General features: G+C 42.7%; 3 protein-coding genes and 2 long non-coding RNA genes across 7 annotated transcripts; 2 read left to right on the top strand and 3 right to left on the bottom strand.

Annotated features, from left to right (window-relative positions):
• Nucleotides 1–134: 134 nt before the first annotated feature.
• On the top strand, nucleotides 135–6,950 carry lrrcc1 (leucine rich repeat and coiled-coil centrosomal protein 1). Of its 2 annotated transcripts, none has more exons than XM_037276716.1 (19): nucleotides 135–454; nucleotides 614–819; nucleotides 989–1,054; nucleotides 1,121–1,288; nucleotides 1,651–1,817; nucleotides 1,968–2,186; nucleotides 2,491–2,672; nucleotides 2,989–3,157; nucleotides 3,226–3,374; nucleotides 3,537–3,741; nucleotides 3,874–3,992; nucleotides 4,096–4,297; nucleotides 4,383–4,568; nucleotides 4,659–4,821; nucleotides 5,577–5,740; nucleotides 5,825–6,033; nucleotides 6,389–6,526; nucleotides 6,587–6,722; nucleotides 6,789–6,950. In XM_037276716.1, the coding sequence occupies exons 1-19, from the start codon at nucleotides 411–413 to the stop codon at nucleotides 6,903–6,905; spliced, it is 3,009 nt and encodes a 1,002-aa protein (XP_037132611.1). In that variant the 5' UTR covers nucleotides 135–410; the 3' UTR covers nucleotides 6,906–6,950. The 2 variants fall into 2 exon arrangements, with proteins under 2 accessions (XP_037132611.1, XP_037132610.1); XM_037276715.1 differs by having other exon boundaries at nucleotides 136–454; nucleotides 4,647–4,821.
• Nucleotides 6,951–7,036: 86 nt separating this feature from the next.
• Nucleotides 7,037–11,331, top strand: LOC119137418 (transcription factor E2F5-like). The gene is made up of 8 exons (XM_037276717.1): nucleotides 7,037–7,474; nucleotides 8,538–8,647; nucleotides 8,862–9,023; nucleotides 9,444–9,552; nucleotides 9,709–10,033; nucleotides 10,241–10,369; nucleotides 10,603–10,641; nucleotides 10,977–11,331. Exons 1-8 carry the CDS (start codon nucleotides 7,346–7,348, stop codon nucleotides 11,051–11,053), a joined length of 1,080 nt encoding a protein of 359 aa, XP_037132612.1. The 5' UTR covers nucleotides 7,037–7,345; the 3' UTR covers nucleotides 11,054–11,331.
• Nucleotides 11,332–12,090: 759 nt separating this feature from the next.
• LOC119137425 lies at nucleotides 12,091–13,204 on the bottom strand. 2 transcript variants are annotated; one of them, XR_005100912.1, is made up of 4 exons: nucleotides 13,040–13,204; nucleotides 12,880–12,939; nucleotides 12,676–12,750; nucleotides 12,091–12,342 (listed from the first exon to the last, which is right to left on the bottom strand). It is a non-coding gene; the product is annotated as an uncharacterized LOC119137425 (long non-coding RNA). The 2 variants fall into 2 exon arrangements; XR_005100911.1 differs by having other exon boundaries at nucleotides 12,682–12,750.
• Nucleotides 13,205–13,480: 276 nt separating this feature from the next.
• On the bottom strand, nucleotides 13,481–13,901 carry LOC119137426. Its single transcript, XR_005100913.1, has 2 exons — nucleotides 13,711–13,901; nucleotides 13,481–13,602 (listed from the first exon to the last, which is right to left on the bottom strand). It is a non-coding gene; the product is annotated as an uncharacterized LOC119137426 (long non-coding RNA).
• A 1,237-nt stretch (nucleotides 13,902–15,138) lies between these two features.
• Nucleotides 15,139–16,142, bottom strand: LOC119137274 (acrosin-like). Its single transcript, XM_037276474.1, has 3 exons — nucleotides 15,969–16,142; nucleotides 15,432–15,523; nucleotides 15,139–15,373 (listed from the first exon to the last, which is right to left on the bottom strand). The coding sequence occupies exons 1-3, from the start codon at nucleotides 16,083–16,085 to the stop codon at nucleotides 15,277–15,279; spliced, it is 306 nt and encodes a 101-aa protein (XP_037132369.1). The 5' UTR covers nucleotides 16,086–16,142; the 3' UTR covers nucleotides 15,139–15,276.
• Nucleotides 16,143–16,236: the final 94 nt, after the last annotated feature.

Raw genomic sequence — 16,236 nt, 5'->3', positions numbered from 1 at the left:
ATTTTAACGTTATCAAATCAAGCATGTATGTGTAATGTGTGCATCTATATATCTGTATGCATTATAAATTTAAAACTCCATATGCGCATGCGTCGACTTCAGTGGGCGGAGCAATGGCTCTTCCCGGAAGTTGTTCTCTGACGTCACGTAAACAGGAAAAAAGCGGCCAGTTCAACGACAGGAAAGTAAAGAAGTGAGCTCCAACTGCATCGTCGGCCAGTTTACAACAAAAGTAGTATTTTTATGAATATTTTACGACACATCGCGTGTCGTTGACTTCGTCAACTCCGTTGCAAGCTTTTTTTTGTTACCATGACCACCTACCCGATATAAAAGCGAACTCTAGTGTTGATGACGTACGTCACCCTTGTGGCTGTCCACCTGTTTTTGGATTATAATCGCTTCGTGTTATGGAAGAAAAGGAAATAAGTTTGATTGACAAGAGTATTTCAAGGTAAGTGCCTTTGTGTCTTATACCCAGTAGATTTTGTTTAATTTTTGTGGTTATATGTTGGTGTTTTTCTTTTGGTGATTCTTTACCATCCTTTTGACCCGTGTTCTTATTTGGAGTGCAAATCACCTCCCTAAGAAGCCAGTGTCTCTCCTTGTCTAGCTTGCTGGAGGTTCCTCTGCGTCCCACCATCACATCGCTCAACCTGCACTGCAACCGCATCCCGAGGATTGAGGGCTTAGCATCGGCGCTTCTCCTGAGACACTTGGACCTCTCTTCCAACTGCATTGCTGTTATTGAGGGTCTTGCTTCTCTCACGGCCCTGAGGACTTTAAATTTATCCTGCAATGCCATCACCAAGGTTGAGGGTGAGCCCACTAAAGAGCTTTCAAACTTTATACACATAGAAAAATACTGTATTGATTTCAATTGGAGTATCTATCGTGGTACTTCTACCGTTTTTTGTTGTTGCTGCTGCTGCACTCGAAGGCACTTCCGATCGAATGACTGTTGTCATTGTTGTTTTGTGACGCACAGGATTGAACGGTCTGGTGAATTTAACAAGGTTAGACTTGTCCTTCAATCAAATAAACGACCTCAGTGGTGAGTTCAGTAGGGACTCCAATCGTCTTTTATTGGCAGTCGTGGTGATTGTGATTTGCCCGCCAGGCCTATTGCATCCCCACGGCCCCGGACGCAGGCTCAGGCACCTCAGTCTCCATAGCAACCGTCTTGCCAGCATTGAGCACCTCCTGCAGTGCCTGCTGGGGTTGCAGGGGTTGAGAGAGGTGTTTTTGAGCCACGGCGGCAAAGGCAACCCGCTGTGCATGAAGCCAGGTGAGACCGTGACTGTCATTACAATACATTGGATCCTCTGAACTATGTTCTGGGAAGCTGTTTCACCACAAATATCTTCAAAACAGCAATTCCTAACCTTTATTTAGCAACAGTGATGATGTGGTTTCAATTTACTCACAATTGACATAATATATGTACTCACAGGAAGCCATAACGTAATTCTTTTATGAATGGTAACATACATTTTTGTTGCACCTTTTGCCATATCGTATCTCTCTGTAGTGACATAAGCCAAAGAAAGAGCAAAGTTTTGGCAAGTTGGGAAGAATTCAACTTGTCAGGTTCCAAGGTATTTATTTTCCATTTGTGGTACCGAGCAGCTCTCGCGTGTTTCGTTGCAGGTTACCGTGAGATGGTGATGCAGTCGCTGCCACAAGTGTCATTTCTCGATGGATCGGATCGTCTGGGACAGCCATCATATTCCCCGACGGACAGTCCATGTGACATCCCCGGGCTGGAGAACTACGTGGACCTCCTCCTGCTCTCCGATGCCAGCAACAATGAAGCGGTGAGTTTAAATACCACTAGGATTAAACTGAATAAAACAATTCATAGTAATTGAAATGAATAGTCGTCATCTTTTTTAGGTGAAATGACAAAAACTGTTCATACTTTTTCCATCTCTAGCAAAATGGAAAACATGTCTTCCTTGTTCTAGGGCGCTCTTGTGACCACACCCAGTATAAGGGAAGTTCTGAGCCACTTTGGACAGAGCGTCACCCCTGAAGCCTTTGGCAATCTGCTGGCAGCACCTGACAAGGAGCGCGTCCAGCAGGAGCAGCAGCAGGTCCGCACGGCCGACATCGACCGAACATTGACTATAAACGAAGAGCGAGTCAAGAAACTGGAGCAGCAGGTGTCCTGCCTTGTTCAGCAGGTGCTTTGTTTTTAACACTGCACACTATAATGCTGTCGGAATACAATTATTATTTCTAATACTTTTGTAAAAAGAATTCGCTCATCCATTATAAATCAAGGTAGCTTTATTTACATGGCACATTTCCTACACAGGTAACTTCACAATTTTTTTTTTTTTTTTTAAATAAACAGCATTTAACAAGTCGAGGTACCACTGTATACATACTGGAAAAAAAGTTAATATTTTATCATATGATAATTCAATCACAGTTTGGGTAGTATTTAAATGAGGGTTAAACACATTTAATTATTATTTGACTCAGGTTTCTGCAAAGCACCAGTCCAGTCAAGCTAACGACTCTGCGGTCAAAGCTCGGAAGGACGTGAACGACACAGACCGCACGTCAGAAAGCGAGTACGACAGCGGCAAGGAAAACGGCAGCCGCTCCGCCATCCCGAAATACCGTAAGCCCGCGTCGACCAGGACAAGCAAGAGATCAAACAGGTGATTTGTGATGCATTTTTCTTGGCATCATACTACAAATATTTCAATTTCACTTTTACCCCGATGTCATCAGGTGCAGAGATAGATTTTTTTGTATTTTTTGTCCAATATTTGTCCTTTGAACCCAATATTTTTCTATTTTGAGTAACATTTTTTAATTATCTTTTTTTTTTTTTTAAATATTTAATGTAAGTGTAGAGTCATTTTCATCTTGTATTTTTGTTCAATATTTTTGTCCAACATTTCATTCTTCATCTTTTTTTGCAGTGTCTCTTCTTTATCCAGTTTGAGTTCCTTCATTTAGTTTTGTGCCCAGTGATCAGGAGAATCCGAAACAGAGGGTTACAAAACCTACTGTCAGGTGGTCCTCTGCCACCGCCAAAGGGCCCATTGATGCATCTGTTCCGGCGAGGAGGGTCACGCCGAGAGCCGGCAAGGAGCCAATCAATGTGAAATGCAAGTCTAATGAGGAGGAAACCTATAAGGTTCGTGGGAGATTTGCGCTTGCTTGAATCCATTTTGTATCTGACTCTTGACGTCCTTCAATCTGCAGGCTATTGTAGAAGAGCGAGACCAGGAGAGGGAGAGGCGCTGGAAGGCCGAGCAGGCCGTCACCAAGTTGACGGAGGAACTCCAGTGCCTGAAGACCAAAGTCGGCGAGGAAAAAGACCTGCAGAGTATGGCCTTGCACACCACCGACAGGTACCAGGTGCCACAATAGTTACGCCTGCACAGGTCAACGGCCAAATAGTTTCGATTTTTGGGCTAAGCATATGCCGAAACTATTGTCTGCAGCGGTCTTAATGACGCCGCACACGTTGATCACGTCCACATATGTGAGGTGACCCCCGCATCTTCCTTCAGGCTTAAAGACTTGCTACTGAAGGAGCGGTCGGGACGCTGCGAGCTGGAAACACGTGTGGAGCAGCTAGGTGGGAGGTGCCGCTCGCTGAGCCAGCAGCTGGAACAGGCTCGCGGCAGCGAGGAGCGTCACAAGCACGCGCTGCGGCGACTAGAGGAGGACGTCACCCACGGGGAGGCGCTGCGGGCTCGCCAGCAGGCCCAAGAGGTACACGCTCGACTATTTGCGTCATCATATTGGGAGGGTGGATGCTCGCAAAAAACAAGTTTTCTGGCATATTTTGTCACACACACACACACTTCTATTTGATCATATTTCCGTGATTGTCTCTCCTTTCAGGTGAAGCGACAGCAGGAGCTGGAGAACAAGGTGGCGTCTCTGAAGCGCGAGTTGGATGTCCAGAGAGCCAAAGTGCAGGAGCTGCACGAACTGCTGGCGTGCCGGGAACAAGAGCACAGGTGCAAGCTTTTAAAAGACTTGATTCATTTTTAAGCCCTCAATTGTACCGTGGAAACAAATAAGGCACACGACTCCTCATTTATTCATGAACTGCGTCTCCAGAAAACAGCTGGGGATGCGGCTGCAGCCGGGCGGGACGGACTTCTTGGCAGCAGTGGCAAGAGAAGTGGCGTCTGAGAGGCAAAGTCACGCTCAGAGGGAGGCTGAGTTGAAGGACAAAGTGGAGGAGGGCAAGAAAGCATACGTGGCCCTGGAGGACGAATTCCGCATGGCGCTCACCATCGAGGCGACGCGCTTCTCCGAGGTCTGCTCATAAATGTAAACGTCATATTGTTCATTGTGCTGTCACCTTGCGCAACAGAAATGGATGAGTCATGGTTTCGCCGCAGGTAAAGAAAGCTTGCGATCAAATGGCGGCAGAGCTGCCGGAGCTTCGAGCGACACTGGCTCAGTCGCAGCAAGCAGAAAAGAAATCCGCCTCCCTGGTGCAGGAGCTCACCGTGTTGGCCAAGGAGCAAAAGATTCGCATTTCAGAGCTTGCCAACGCCAAGAGAGATGCTGTTACTGAGTTCAAGGTCACCGAGGGACTAAATAAAAAATAAAACTCCTAAAATGAATGGACGGAATATTAAGATTGCCCCGTCTCCTCACAGAGGCGCGCTCAGGCTCTGGAGGCCGACCTGGCTCAGGACCGCCATATGCGCCTTCAGCTGGAGGCGCTCAAGAAGGACAAAGCGCGACTTTCGGCCCAGCTCGGCGCGCAGGAGTCGGTCATCGATGGACTGAGAGCCGAGAGGAGGCTTTGGGGGCAGGAGCTCGCTCAGCAAGGTAGGTGAAGAACAATCAAGCACACACGGAAATGTAGAGAAAGATTTTAGAGATAAAACATTCTTCAATTGGTGTGTATTTTTAATGAATGGGGACTCTTCCTCAATTTAAAACCTAAATTGATCTGCTCTAAGTTCCTCAACAACTGTCCAATACAATTAGATGCAGTGAACCTAAAGAGGATAACAAATTTTAATTGCCTTCGTTCGATGGTAAAAGAAACCATGGTAATGGAGAAGTTGATTTGTGACAGAACAGGCCCCATTAAATTAAAAGTTAAAATCTATAAAGTCGTGGTTAGACCAGCCATCGGGTATACAGCAGCAGCACACAAAAGTAGAAGTGAAGCTTAATATAATGGAAGTGTCTGAGAGATGCATATCAGGACTGATGAGGGAAAAAATAGAATAATGAAAAAAAAAAAATGAATGCATGCAGAGGTCAGTGAAGGTAAACCAACATTTCAAAGTACAAGAAGCTTGACTGAGATAGTTTGGACCTCTGATGAAAAGCACTCAAGCACAGCATGGAGGAAGAGAAATGATGGAGATGAAAGTGTGCGGGATGTGAAAATGAGTCAGAGAGAAACAAGACTATGAAATCACATCTGAAAGAGAAAAAAAGTGGATGGAATTCACACTCTCTTAACAGAACCATTTGAAAAGGGCTCATACAGTATAAAACAGTTGCCTCGAATAAGAAAAAGAGATGTCTGAGCACGTTGCGTCACGTCCTTGCGTATGTCTTTACCGCAGGAGCATCTCTGGCTCAGGATCGCGGACGTCTGGAGGCCAGGATTGAGGCCCTGGGTGCCGAGGTGGAGGCGCAAAAGAAACAGATTGAGCGGGACAGCGACGCCCTCAAAATCAAAAGCAAAATCGTTGAGGATCAAACGGAATCCATCCGCAAACTCAAAGAGGTCAAGCAGATGAGCGCGTGGAAGTGAAGCTAACGTACAGCGCGGTGCGGCTCGTCTCTTACCGTCTCTCTTCCTGTTCCGTAGACGCTGCAGGAGCGCGACGAGCAGGCCCGCAGGCTCCGCGACGACAAGGCCCGGGCCGAGAAGACGTTCCAGCGGCGACTCGAGGAGGACGCGTCTCGGCTGACGGAGCTGGAGGAACGCATCGAACACCTCGTCGTGCGCAAGGAGGAGCTGAAGCAGCAGTTGGAGGACAAGGAGGCCCAAGGAGAAGAGGCAAAACGACTTCACAGGTAAATTCACTCAAACAGTAAATATAGCGGTTGGTGCCTTGACTTATTAGTTTGATTAGTTCCATCTTCATGACTTGGCATGATTGTATATCAAATCAAATTTCCCCATTGAAATGAATGATATTGCCTTTAATCTATTCCATCTTCCATAAAAAAATACAAAGATTTCTCAGCTCATTGCAGAAAAAGATTTCAAGACATTGAATGTTTAGATGTTTTGTCTAAATAAAAAAGTTCAACACAACAAATATGTTCCCCATAAAATAAAAAAGGGCTGTAGCTTGTACATTTATCTATTTCTCGACACTCATGAACATGCATGAACATGCCTGTTGTGCGATTCCTCACTTTTCAGTGAATCTGCAAAAAAGTGGCAAGAAAAGGCTCAGCTGCTCACGCAACTGGAGACCCAAGTGAAGCGTATGAAGGACACCTTCGACAACAAAGAACGCGCGCTCCTGGAAGAGAATGAACAACTGAGCCAATCACACAGGTGAGGAAAAAGAGGGACCTCGCCTTCTTGGAGTTCCATCGTGTCACGTCTTTCTTTCAGAGCGGCGGTGGAGAAGCTGCGCTGCATGGACGACGCCTTTCGCGCGCAGCTCGAGTCCCTCCAAGCCGCCCATCAGGCTGAGCTGCTTCAGATGGCGAATGACAAGCACAGTCAGATGGAAGAAGCCAATCAGAAGGTCAAATCAGAAAGCCTCTATCCTCCGGAAAAGCTGGAGCTTCACGCTCCTTTTTTGTTATTTCAGGTATTCGAAGTGGAAGAGGAGATGCGTCAGCTACTGCTTGAAATGGACGCCAACAAGAGGATTACAGAGGAGAAAATAAAACGTCTTAACAGTGTGCTAAAAGATTTCAACTTTTAAATTATCTTGGTAATGCGTCAATTAAAAAACTGTATTTGCTTTATACAAGCTAGTTTTGATCAGTTATTTTAAATTATTGTTTTGAATGTGTGCTTTTTCATAATTGTTTTAATCGTTTACTTGTTATTTTAATTTAATGTATTGTACTGTCACAAATAATATAGGAAAAAAAAGTTTGTTTGTATTTGATGTATGTCACGTAAATGGTGTCCAGAGGCGTGTCCACGGGGTCTCTATGCGGAATTGCAGGGGCAAGGTCAATAGTTTTCGGGCAGAGTTAATAGGAGGAGGCCAAGTTACTTACTTGGCACAACAGGGGTGTTCGGGAGAAGACCGACAGGTGAAGCGCTTGTTTATTGACGAGCAAATGCCTTGTTTTGTATGAACAAATGGCCATGAGGTGAAGTTTGACTTTCAGGAAAAAGTCAAACCTTCCTAAAATGGACTGCGAGAGGACGAGGGCTGCTCGCTCGACGCCACCTCGCCACGAGAAAAGTTTGGGGCTCCTTACAATGAAGTTTGTCGCTCTGCTCAAAGAGACCCGCGATGGCGTCTTCGATTTAAGAAAGGTCAGATTAAACGCAAGCGTTTTACTCCGTTTTTCTGGCAGATGTGAAATAAAGCCGTTGCTCACCCGAGTAAAGTGGGAGCAAAGTGGTCAGGTGCACCGCGCTGCGTTCAGGTGATGGAGTCGCCATTACTAATAGAGTACTCCATCTTCAGTGTTCCAGTTTTAAGTGAACATAAAGCTTTTAACTGTGTGTGGACTTAATAAGCTGACATTGTTCTTACTTTTTGGTAAAGTTGGTAATTGGTCTTTTTTTTAATGGTGAACTTAAACCTAGTGGACCTCCGCAAACTCGGTCACCTATTGATCCGCCCTCCCCATCATTTTTACTATTCGATTTTATTTCTTGAGTCCCCTATCCATTTCGCCTGGATTTTCGGGGAAAATGCATATTATATTTATATTGGTGTTTTATGTCAGTGGTTTTCAGAAACCATGGTCCAGCCACTGACTCAACCTTAGAGTCAATATTTTACAATACTGTAAAATGTGTGTAATGTTAACATTTGGGGGGGAAACTATTCTCCAATGAGTGAGCTATGTGTCAAGCGTGTTGTCTAGTTTTATTGATTATTCTGGCATTTCTTTCCACACTCTTCAGTGTCAAGTTTTTCTGCTCAGACCTTCCTGTGCTGAGTTCACATGGTGCTTTATTTCCAGTGCAATGTGGCACCAATGAACAAAACCATGATCCAATCGTAGTATTTGTATTTACAGTAAGGGGGGAAAGGCATACCTTTTATTGTGTATGAGATCTTGTTAGTTTTCCCTCTCTTCTTGAGCGCCAAACTTTGCTAATGTTTACACTGCCGGCAACTGCTCCTCCCCATCCACCCACCCACTCTTGCATTGTACAACCAGCCTCTTCTGCCAACAGGTTTAACGTTCTATTTGTGCAGCTTCATTTGCCAAATCCTCTCTTTGCGTGCCTCACGGTGTCTCTGATTTCCTCCACCTCAGGTAGTGTTTATTTGCTAGGTAGTCTTCGCTGGTGGGGAAGATGTTAACATGCTGCCTGCCTGGCGCCTACATTTTTCTTGACACTTGCGTTTTTAAATCGACAGGCCGCTGACATCTTAGCAGTGAAGCAGAAAAGGCGCGTATACGACATCACCAACGTGCTGGAAGGCGTGGGCTTGATTGAGAAGATAACCCAAAATATCATCCAGTGGAGGTTTGGAAAAACATGTTTTTGATTTGCGGTATTTCCGCAAGTGGAGTTGCTCCAATGAATGTGGGATGAACACAATGACATTTAAAATCCCTCGCAAGATTCTGAACATGTTCTTCATTGTCAACGAGAGCAAACAAGAAGAAAGTAGTCAATCTGTTTCCCCTGCAATGTGACTGCCAACATCTTCCAAAATTGTCTGATACAAAACTTGCAGGGGTGAGAACAGGGGAAGTCAGAACCAGGAGGATCTCGAGCAGGTTAGGCTTCTCCAAGCCCAAATCTCTGAGCTGGATGCCCAAGAGAAAGAGCTGGACAAGCAGAAGACGTGGCTGCAGGAGAACAATGTACGCCTAAACCGCAGCCCTGACACAAACAAATATCCTTTTGTAATTAGTGCTGATGTTCTTAGTGGTGTTCACTTCTGCCTCAAATCACAGTTCTGAGGTTCTGTGTTCAAATCTTGGCTCGGTGTGGCATTTGCATTTTCATGTATATGTAGGAAAGAATGTTTTTTATTTGTGTTTTTTTTTTTTTTCCCCGCAAAGAGGCGATTGATCGATTTCTCTGCTTGTCTCTGAACAATTACACAGTCATGTGTGTCCTCTTTGGGACTATTGACTCAGAGAACAGAGAAAATGTGCTGCTGAGCGGATCATAAATATAATTGCGATTGTCAAACAGGTTAATCCCAAATTGCTCCCGGCCTTGTTTTTCTGGTTTATTGTCTCCTTCCGCCACGCTCTCTGGCCGCCGCGGTTGGATGTATTGTAATCCTCTTTGCTTAACACTCCCCCACCTATTATTTTGTGACGCATGAGGACATCTGCAATTCCTTCAGGGGCGACACTATTCTCCTCATCATGGCTCCGTCTGGGACGCAGCTGGAGGTGACTCTGCTCGAGAAGGTAGTAAAATATTGCAAGACCACCTTTGGAGTATTAGGAGTAACACTGGAGAGAGACAGAATTAATTACACTTGCTCCAACCAAGTAATGCAAGGAAAAAAAGTTATGTTTTAAAGCTTACAATCCCACTTCTTTCTTTTATTCTGTGGGGACCAGACTGGTCGTGAGAATTACCAGGTGAGCCTGCGCAGCGAGGTAGCTCCAATCAAGGTCACGCTCATTAACCGGGACTCAGACTGCAGCACGCCCGTTGTCTTCTCCTTGCCCCCCGACGACATGACCACCCCCATGCTCACGCCGCCGCTGTGCACGCTCTCTGCCAGCCCACACTGTCCTCCCTTCTCCACGGTCGCCCCCACCTTTTGTTCGAGCACCACCGCCTCCTCATTCTGCAGCCGGGATTCGCTCAGCTCACACCAGCAGGTGGCGCTGCTTGAACACGATGGCATTCCGAGGCTAACGTCCACTCATGCACTCATGGGTAAGCACCAAAGTGTACAGGGGGAATAGAAATGTTTCAAAAGAAACATCTTTTTTTTTTTTTTTTTTTTTTTTTTTTTTTTTTTTTAAATAAGCGGTCATGAGGCTGAAGAAGCCATGCTGAATTTTCATCTGATTGTTTTATATAAATGGCCCGCATGTACTTTTCACACACACGCACGCACACTTTCAGCCTGTCTTCTTTCAGGGTGTCTCGATCAGGCGGTGACCGCTTTGGAGATGGACCTGTCTGGACCAGAGTTCCACTCTGTTCTGGATGTGAGCAGCTTGTTGAGGCACAATGGCATCGCGGAACACATGAAGGAAGACAGAGATGGTACTGCCTTTCTTTGGGTTCGGACAAAGGATGATACCAAACTTTTGGATACAATATGTGCCTGAAACTCTTTTTGAAACAAACAAAAAAGTTCTTTGTTGATACTTTCTTGCAGAAGATGTTCACTTAATTAATGAACTGATCTCTACTGATGGTAAGCATCTTAAAGAGTATGCAATGTTGTCTCTGTTGTGCTCTGAAAACAAAGATTGTTTGTTCATACTTTCTTGCAGAAGATGTTGACTTAATTGATGAACTGATCTCTACTGATGGTAAGCATCTTAAAGTGTATGCAATGTTGTCTCTTGTGCTCTGAAAACTGAAGGAATGTCAGGGTCACCCTGAAAAGAAACAATTATAACTTGGCGAGCTTAGAATTGAATGAGAATTAATATTTTTTTGTAATAAAGAAACAGGAAAATGAGTAAATATTCCATATGACATATTGACATATTTCTTTCTGGAAAAACATGTCAAATGATGTATTCTTGAGATTTGTCTTGGAAGTTAAAGATTTCTTTCAGTTCTTTTACATGTTAATGTCTGACAATTTTCTCCTTGAGTAATCAATTTGACGGCTGATTTTTATTTTATTTATTTATTTAAGGCATGGACTACAGTTTCACGTTGGATGACACCGGCGGTGTGTCTGACCTGTTTGATATGCAGGTCCTCAACTACTAACGGATGAAACTCAAGGAGGTCTGGTCTTCTCTATACATCCTTTGACTCGTTTTGAACTTTTGGGAAGTTATTTATGACGTTAGTGTCCCTCCATTAACTCGTTGACGGTTTACAGAGTAAAAATGCCTGCGATATTCTGAACAAAATTTTGAATATTTTCAGCAATCCAAAAAATGGCGCTAGTCTGAATGTGTTTGTTTTGTTGAAATTGTTGGAATCCTAAATTATTGCGACATTGTCGTTTCAGGCCTCTGTGTTTTAGTTTCTTTATGTATTTGTTTTATATGATTAATCATTTTAGTCAATTTAAGAGTTTTTTTTTTGCTGGATCTTGATTCAGCCGTATTTGTTATTTAATTGGCCACGTTTATGATCGCAAGTTCCCGTTGACTTATTGTTTGCAAGAATTCTTTATTTGCACATTTGCATATTTTTAGCAATCCCAAAAATGTCGCTAGTCTCATGGATGTGTTTATGTTGTGTTGAAAGTGCCAGGAATCCTAAATTATTGCGACATTGCCGTTTCAGGCCTCGGTGTTTTGGTTTCTTTATGTATTTGTTTTTATACGGTACAGATAATGGATGGATGAATGGATGGTTAATAATTTTAGCCAATTTAAGAGTTTTTTTTTGCTGGATCTTGAATCAGCTGTATTTGTTATTATTGTTTGCAAGAATTCTTTATTTGCACATTTTTGGAAACATTTTCCAATAAATAGTTGAAATCTCAATTTATTCACCTTCCGATTTGAGGATATGCGAATGTCGCGCTTTATATTATGTTGACGAAATTCCAACATAAAGGTATAAAAAGACTTGGGTTTTTTAGAGGTGCAATAAGTTTTAGGACATGTGTGTCCATTTTTTAAAAGACATTTTTAGCTTTAAAAAAGTTACTTTAGCATTAGATCAATTATGTTTACACGGAGGAAAAAACCATTCTTGTTGACAAAAGTAACTTGTATCATACTAACCTTTTCCTGCTTGGCTATCGATCGTCACTCCTTTCATTTTCCAACATGACAGGAAAAAACAAGTGCTTGTTCCAGATGTTTAATCAGCAGTGCATTGCATGAGAATATTTAGCTGGATAGGGTGTTTACACACTTTATGAACATATCCACTTCTTCTCCCCACCACGACAACACAACAGACAGACAGTCTTTAAAAAGCTAGCTTTAGAGAGCAGAGAGAAACAACAAACAGAGCTTCTGTAAGTTGTCAAAGTCATGCTTGGCACGCTAGGCGTGGGCGACTTCCGTCTTGTTTCTGTCCTGTTTTGGCGCCGGCTGAAGAAACAAAACAAGAACATTTCAATTGAAATCAAGTTTAAGAAAAACTGGTGTAAAAAATTGCAGTATTAGCGTCTAGATAAGAAAATAATTGCACCCACAAATTGAAAGTATTTAAAATCAAAATGTCATAGAAAATTTTACTTTACTCTTGTAAGATTTTCACTATTTTCTTGTGATAATGCTCCCCCCCAAAAGTTTTTCTTTCAAAAATATATTTTCTTCCAAAAAAATCTTGAAAATATAACTTTAGGATTCAGATTTTAATCTCAATTGTGTTTTTTTGTGTGCGCTAATACACATTGGTACACGACAAGAATATTTTTTTACCCTTACTAAAAGTGAGCATGCTCCTGGTCTTCGATAGCAGTATGATCTTCTTAGTCTTCTTGATGCAACTCTTCCCTTTAAAAAAAAAAACAACACATAAAAAACAATAACTTTAGGATTCTGATTTTAATTTGAGTTGTGTTTTTTTTGTACTCTAATACTCATTGGTACAAGACAGCTTCAAGAATATTTTTGTACTCTTACTATAAGTGTGAATGTTCCTGGAAAACGGTATGGTAGTCTTATTCTTGGTGTAGCTCTTTTCTTTAAAAAAGAAAACCACATGCACAAATAAGTCAATCACAACTTTCATCCTAAATTCTGACTCAATGACATGTTCAAGCACCAGTAACAATATTCTCACCTTGATAAGTTGCCGATTGTCCGTCAACAAAGTGGCGGCCTTATCTGAATCCAACGCAGTGGTGAGCAGTAAGGCCTGCAGACACAGCAGGAGCACCAACACAATTTTGTCCATGGCTAATGACACTCCACAAAGCTGAAGTGACACATTGCTCCTTATATAGAGATATTCAACAAGCAAAGCAAACACCCTTCCCATCAGAAGTGAAAGGTGGCAATAACTTCCTGTGAGTCCACAAGTGCTCACATCACAAATGATGTCATGTCAATATTTCACATCAAGAGGGCTTTTCCCAATAAGAGGAAATTTTCCACACGAGAACTACAAAAGCTCAATAATAATCTTGAATGCAGTTTCACTGACTAATTTATATTGTAGATGTACTAATCTAGATATTGCCAAATATATGCAGCTTCAAAGGACAAGTGTACAAAAACTAAATTTTTTTTTTTTTTCGAGGGCACAAGACAGCTTCAAGAATATTTTTGTACTCTTACTATAGGTGCGCATGCTCCTGGTCTTAGATAGCAGTATGGTGGTATTATTCTTGGTGTATACTTTTCCTTTAAAAAAAAAAACCACACACACACACACAAAATAAAGTCAATCACAATCTTCATCCTAAATTCTAACTCAATGACATGTTCAAGCACCAGTTACAATATTGTCACCTCGATCGGTTGCCGATTGTCCGTCAACAAAGTGGTGGCCTTGTCTGAATCCAACGCAGTGATGCGCAGGAAGGCCTGCAGACACAGCAGGAGCACCAACATAGCAAATGAAACTCCACATAGCTGAAGTGACACATTGCTCCTTATATAGAGATAGCCAAGAGTTAGTCAAAAATTCTCACATCATAAATGATGTCATGTCATGATCTCACATCAAGATGGCTGTTCCCAATAAGAGGAAGGGACAAGTGTGCTAAAACAATTTTTTTTAGGCCAAATATATGGCAATCCCTCGTTTATCGCGGGAGATGCCTTCCAGAACCACCCGCGATAGCCAAAGATCCGCAAAATAGAAACCGTCTATTTATTGATGTATTTATATGCTATATTAAGTCTTTCTAAACCCTCCCCCATATATTTACGTTGCCTTTAAACCTTTCCCATTCCCTTATAATCATTCCTACATTGTATTGTACCTTTACAGTAAAGAAATGAACAAACGTAATATCGTCACGATGTCCCGGCTTCTTCTACGCCCCCAGTCAGTACTTTTCCCTCACCTCCCGCGCCTCCCACACTTGTCCTAAGTTACGTTCGTAGTGACGCATATTGCTCACAGCCACTCACCGCACCTCCCGCGCTTATCCTCAGTCACGTCCGCTCAGCCTATGCCCCGTGCTATCATCATTCATCACCGCCACGTTACCCGCTCATCGGGGCGTGTATTCAAACGCCGTTCTTCGTCACTCCTGGTTGGTTAGTCTAGAGTGTTTTTTTTCCTCATTATTATCTTATGAAAACAATAGTGAAGCGTGAAGTGGCGAGAGATGACTGTAATAGCATTTTAAAAATGTACATTTTGGTTGAAAGTATGTTCAAAATCTTTTACAAACAAGACTGCTTATTTTGGAGTGAAAAAAATCTGGAAAAAACAAATTACAGTACGTCAGCGAAAACAATGTTGCACATATGGTCATATCTTTTAAAGAAACAATTTTTTGGTACACATTTCTGAGGAAATAGTCTATTATTTAGGAAGCAAAAAGTCTTTTAGACAATATATATGTATTTTGATAGAAAACATGTCTGTGTGAAAGGGGGTGAGAGGAGACATCTTAATACTTGACTCTGGAAAAGATAATATGCTAAGATACTATTGTCCCAAGAATATATCTTTTACGCAAATAAGCACTAACCCTAACCTCACCGCACGTCACTGGTGTCATAAACATGTTTTGTTTTGAGCATGTCTTAAGTGTGACGCCATCCAAGAAATTACAGAAAGACAAAAGAGGAAGCGGCACAACAAAACGATGCAACAGCAGGAGGCCAACAAGGTCCATGTCTTGTTTCGCCACCCGTAATGCAACCGCAAGAAAATATCTTCCTCTTTTCTTCTTTGCATCACCAAAAGATGCAAGTCCAGCATCCAACCGCAGCTCATTCGTTTATTATCGGAACAGGCTTCAACATGATACAAATACGTATTGGATTACAGTATCACATGATGATATTTTGTTAAAGTGACTGAATACAAGATTTCAAAAAGTTGATCAAAATCCTTGATTATTTCCAGCCAGCGTTCAAAAAACATTTAAATGGAGTAGGGCGAGGAGGAGGCGGTGGTGGTGGGGGCGGAGGAGGATGAGGAGGACGATGCTCCTTGGGAAACAGACAGACAACACGGTTAGCTTGATCCATTGGAGAAAAAACAGCAATCAATAACAGCAATTACCTGACCCAACGGGCCGCATCCTCCGGGTCTCCAGCTGCAGTTGGAGTACCTGTGTTTCTTTCTGGGCATTTCTCTCGCCTGCAACACAATAACCACGCAGTGAAAAACGGACTCATATGAAACGAAACAACTTTGCGGTTCTCTTGTACTTTTTTGGACCTTTTATAATATAATCTTACTGCAGTAATGTCTTGGAGTCGACTGAATTCATTTTGCAGTTGGAAAAAAGTCAAAAACTTTGGAGAAACCAAAATTCTCTGAGAAAATCAGTTGTCTATTTACAAAAAATATATATTGGACGAAAAAAACGGAATATTTGTGAAAAATAGTCATAATCTTACAAGTATCCTTCATTCTCCACAGAGACTCCTAAGATTATGAATTTCATGTTCTGTATTCTTGCTTTCCAATTTTAGACGTACATAAATGCTACTTTCAATTTTGATGGGAAAACACAGTATATTAGTATATGAAATAAGTTTTGCATTCTTGGGAGGAAAAAAAACAGACAAACGTGACATACCGGCGGAGGCCGGTACGGAGGTCCTGGGATGCTCATGGCTTCCGTCGACGGCGGGGCCGACAGCAGCAGCTGCACCAGCTGTACGCACAACAACAGCGCCAGCACTCGCATGTCCATGTCGGCCTTTTCGTTCAGTTGATGCCTGTTGATGTCATCCTATATAGATAGCCAAATAGCACGTCCGCCACGCATCAGCAAATTGGAAGCGTTGTATTTATTTACCTAAAGTGCGGGATATCTAACATGGCGTCTCCCCTCAGGAAGCCTA

This window comes from Syngnathus acus, chromosome 17, assembly GCF_901709675.1.
Source record: "Syngnathus acus chromosome 17, fSynAcu1.2, whole genome shotgun sequence".
In the NCBI taxonomy this organism is placed as follows: Eukaryota; Metazoa; Chordata; class Actinopteri; order Syngnathiformes; family Syngnathidae; genus Syngnathus; species Syngnathus acus.
Note: the sequence above shows the minus strand (reverse complement) of the source record. Positions and strands in the feature narration are given on the sequence as shown.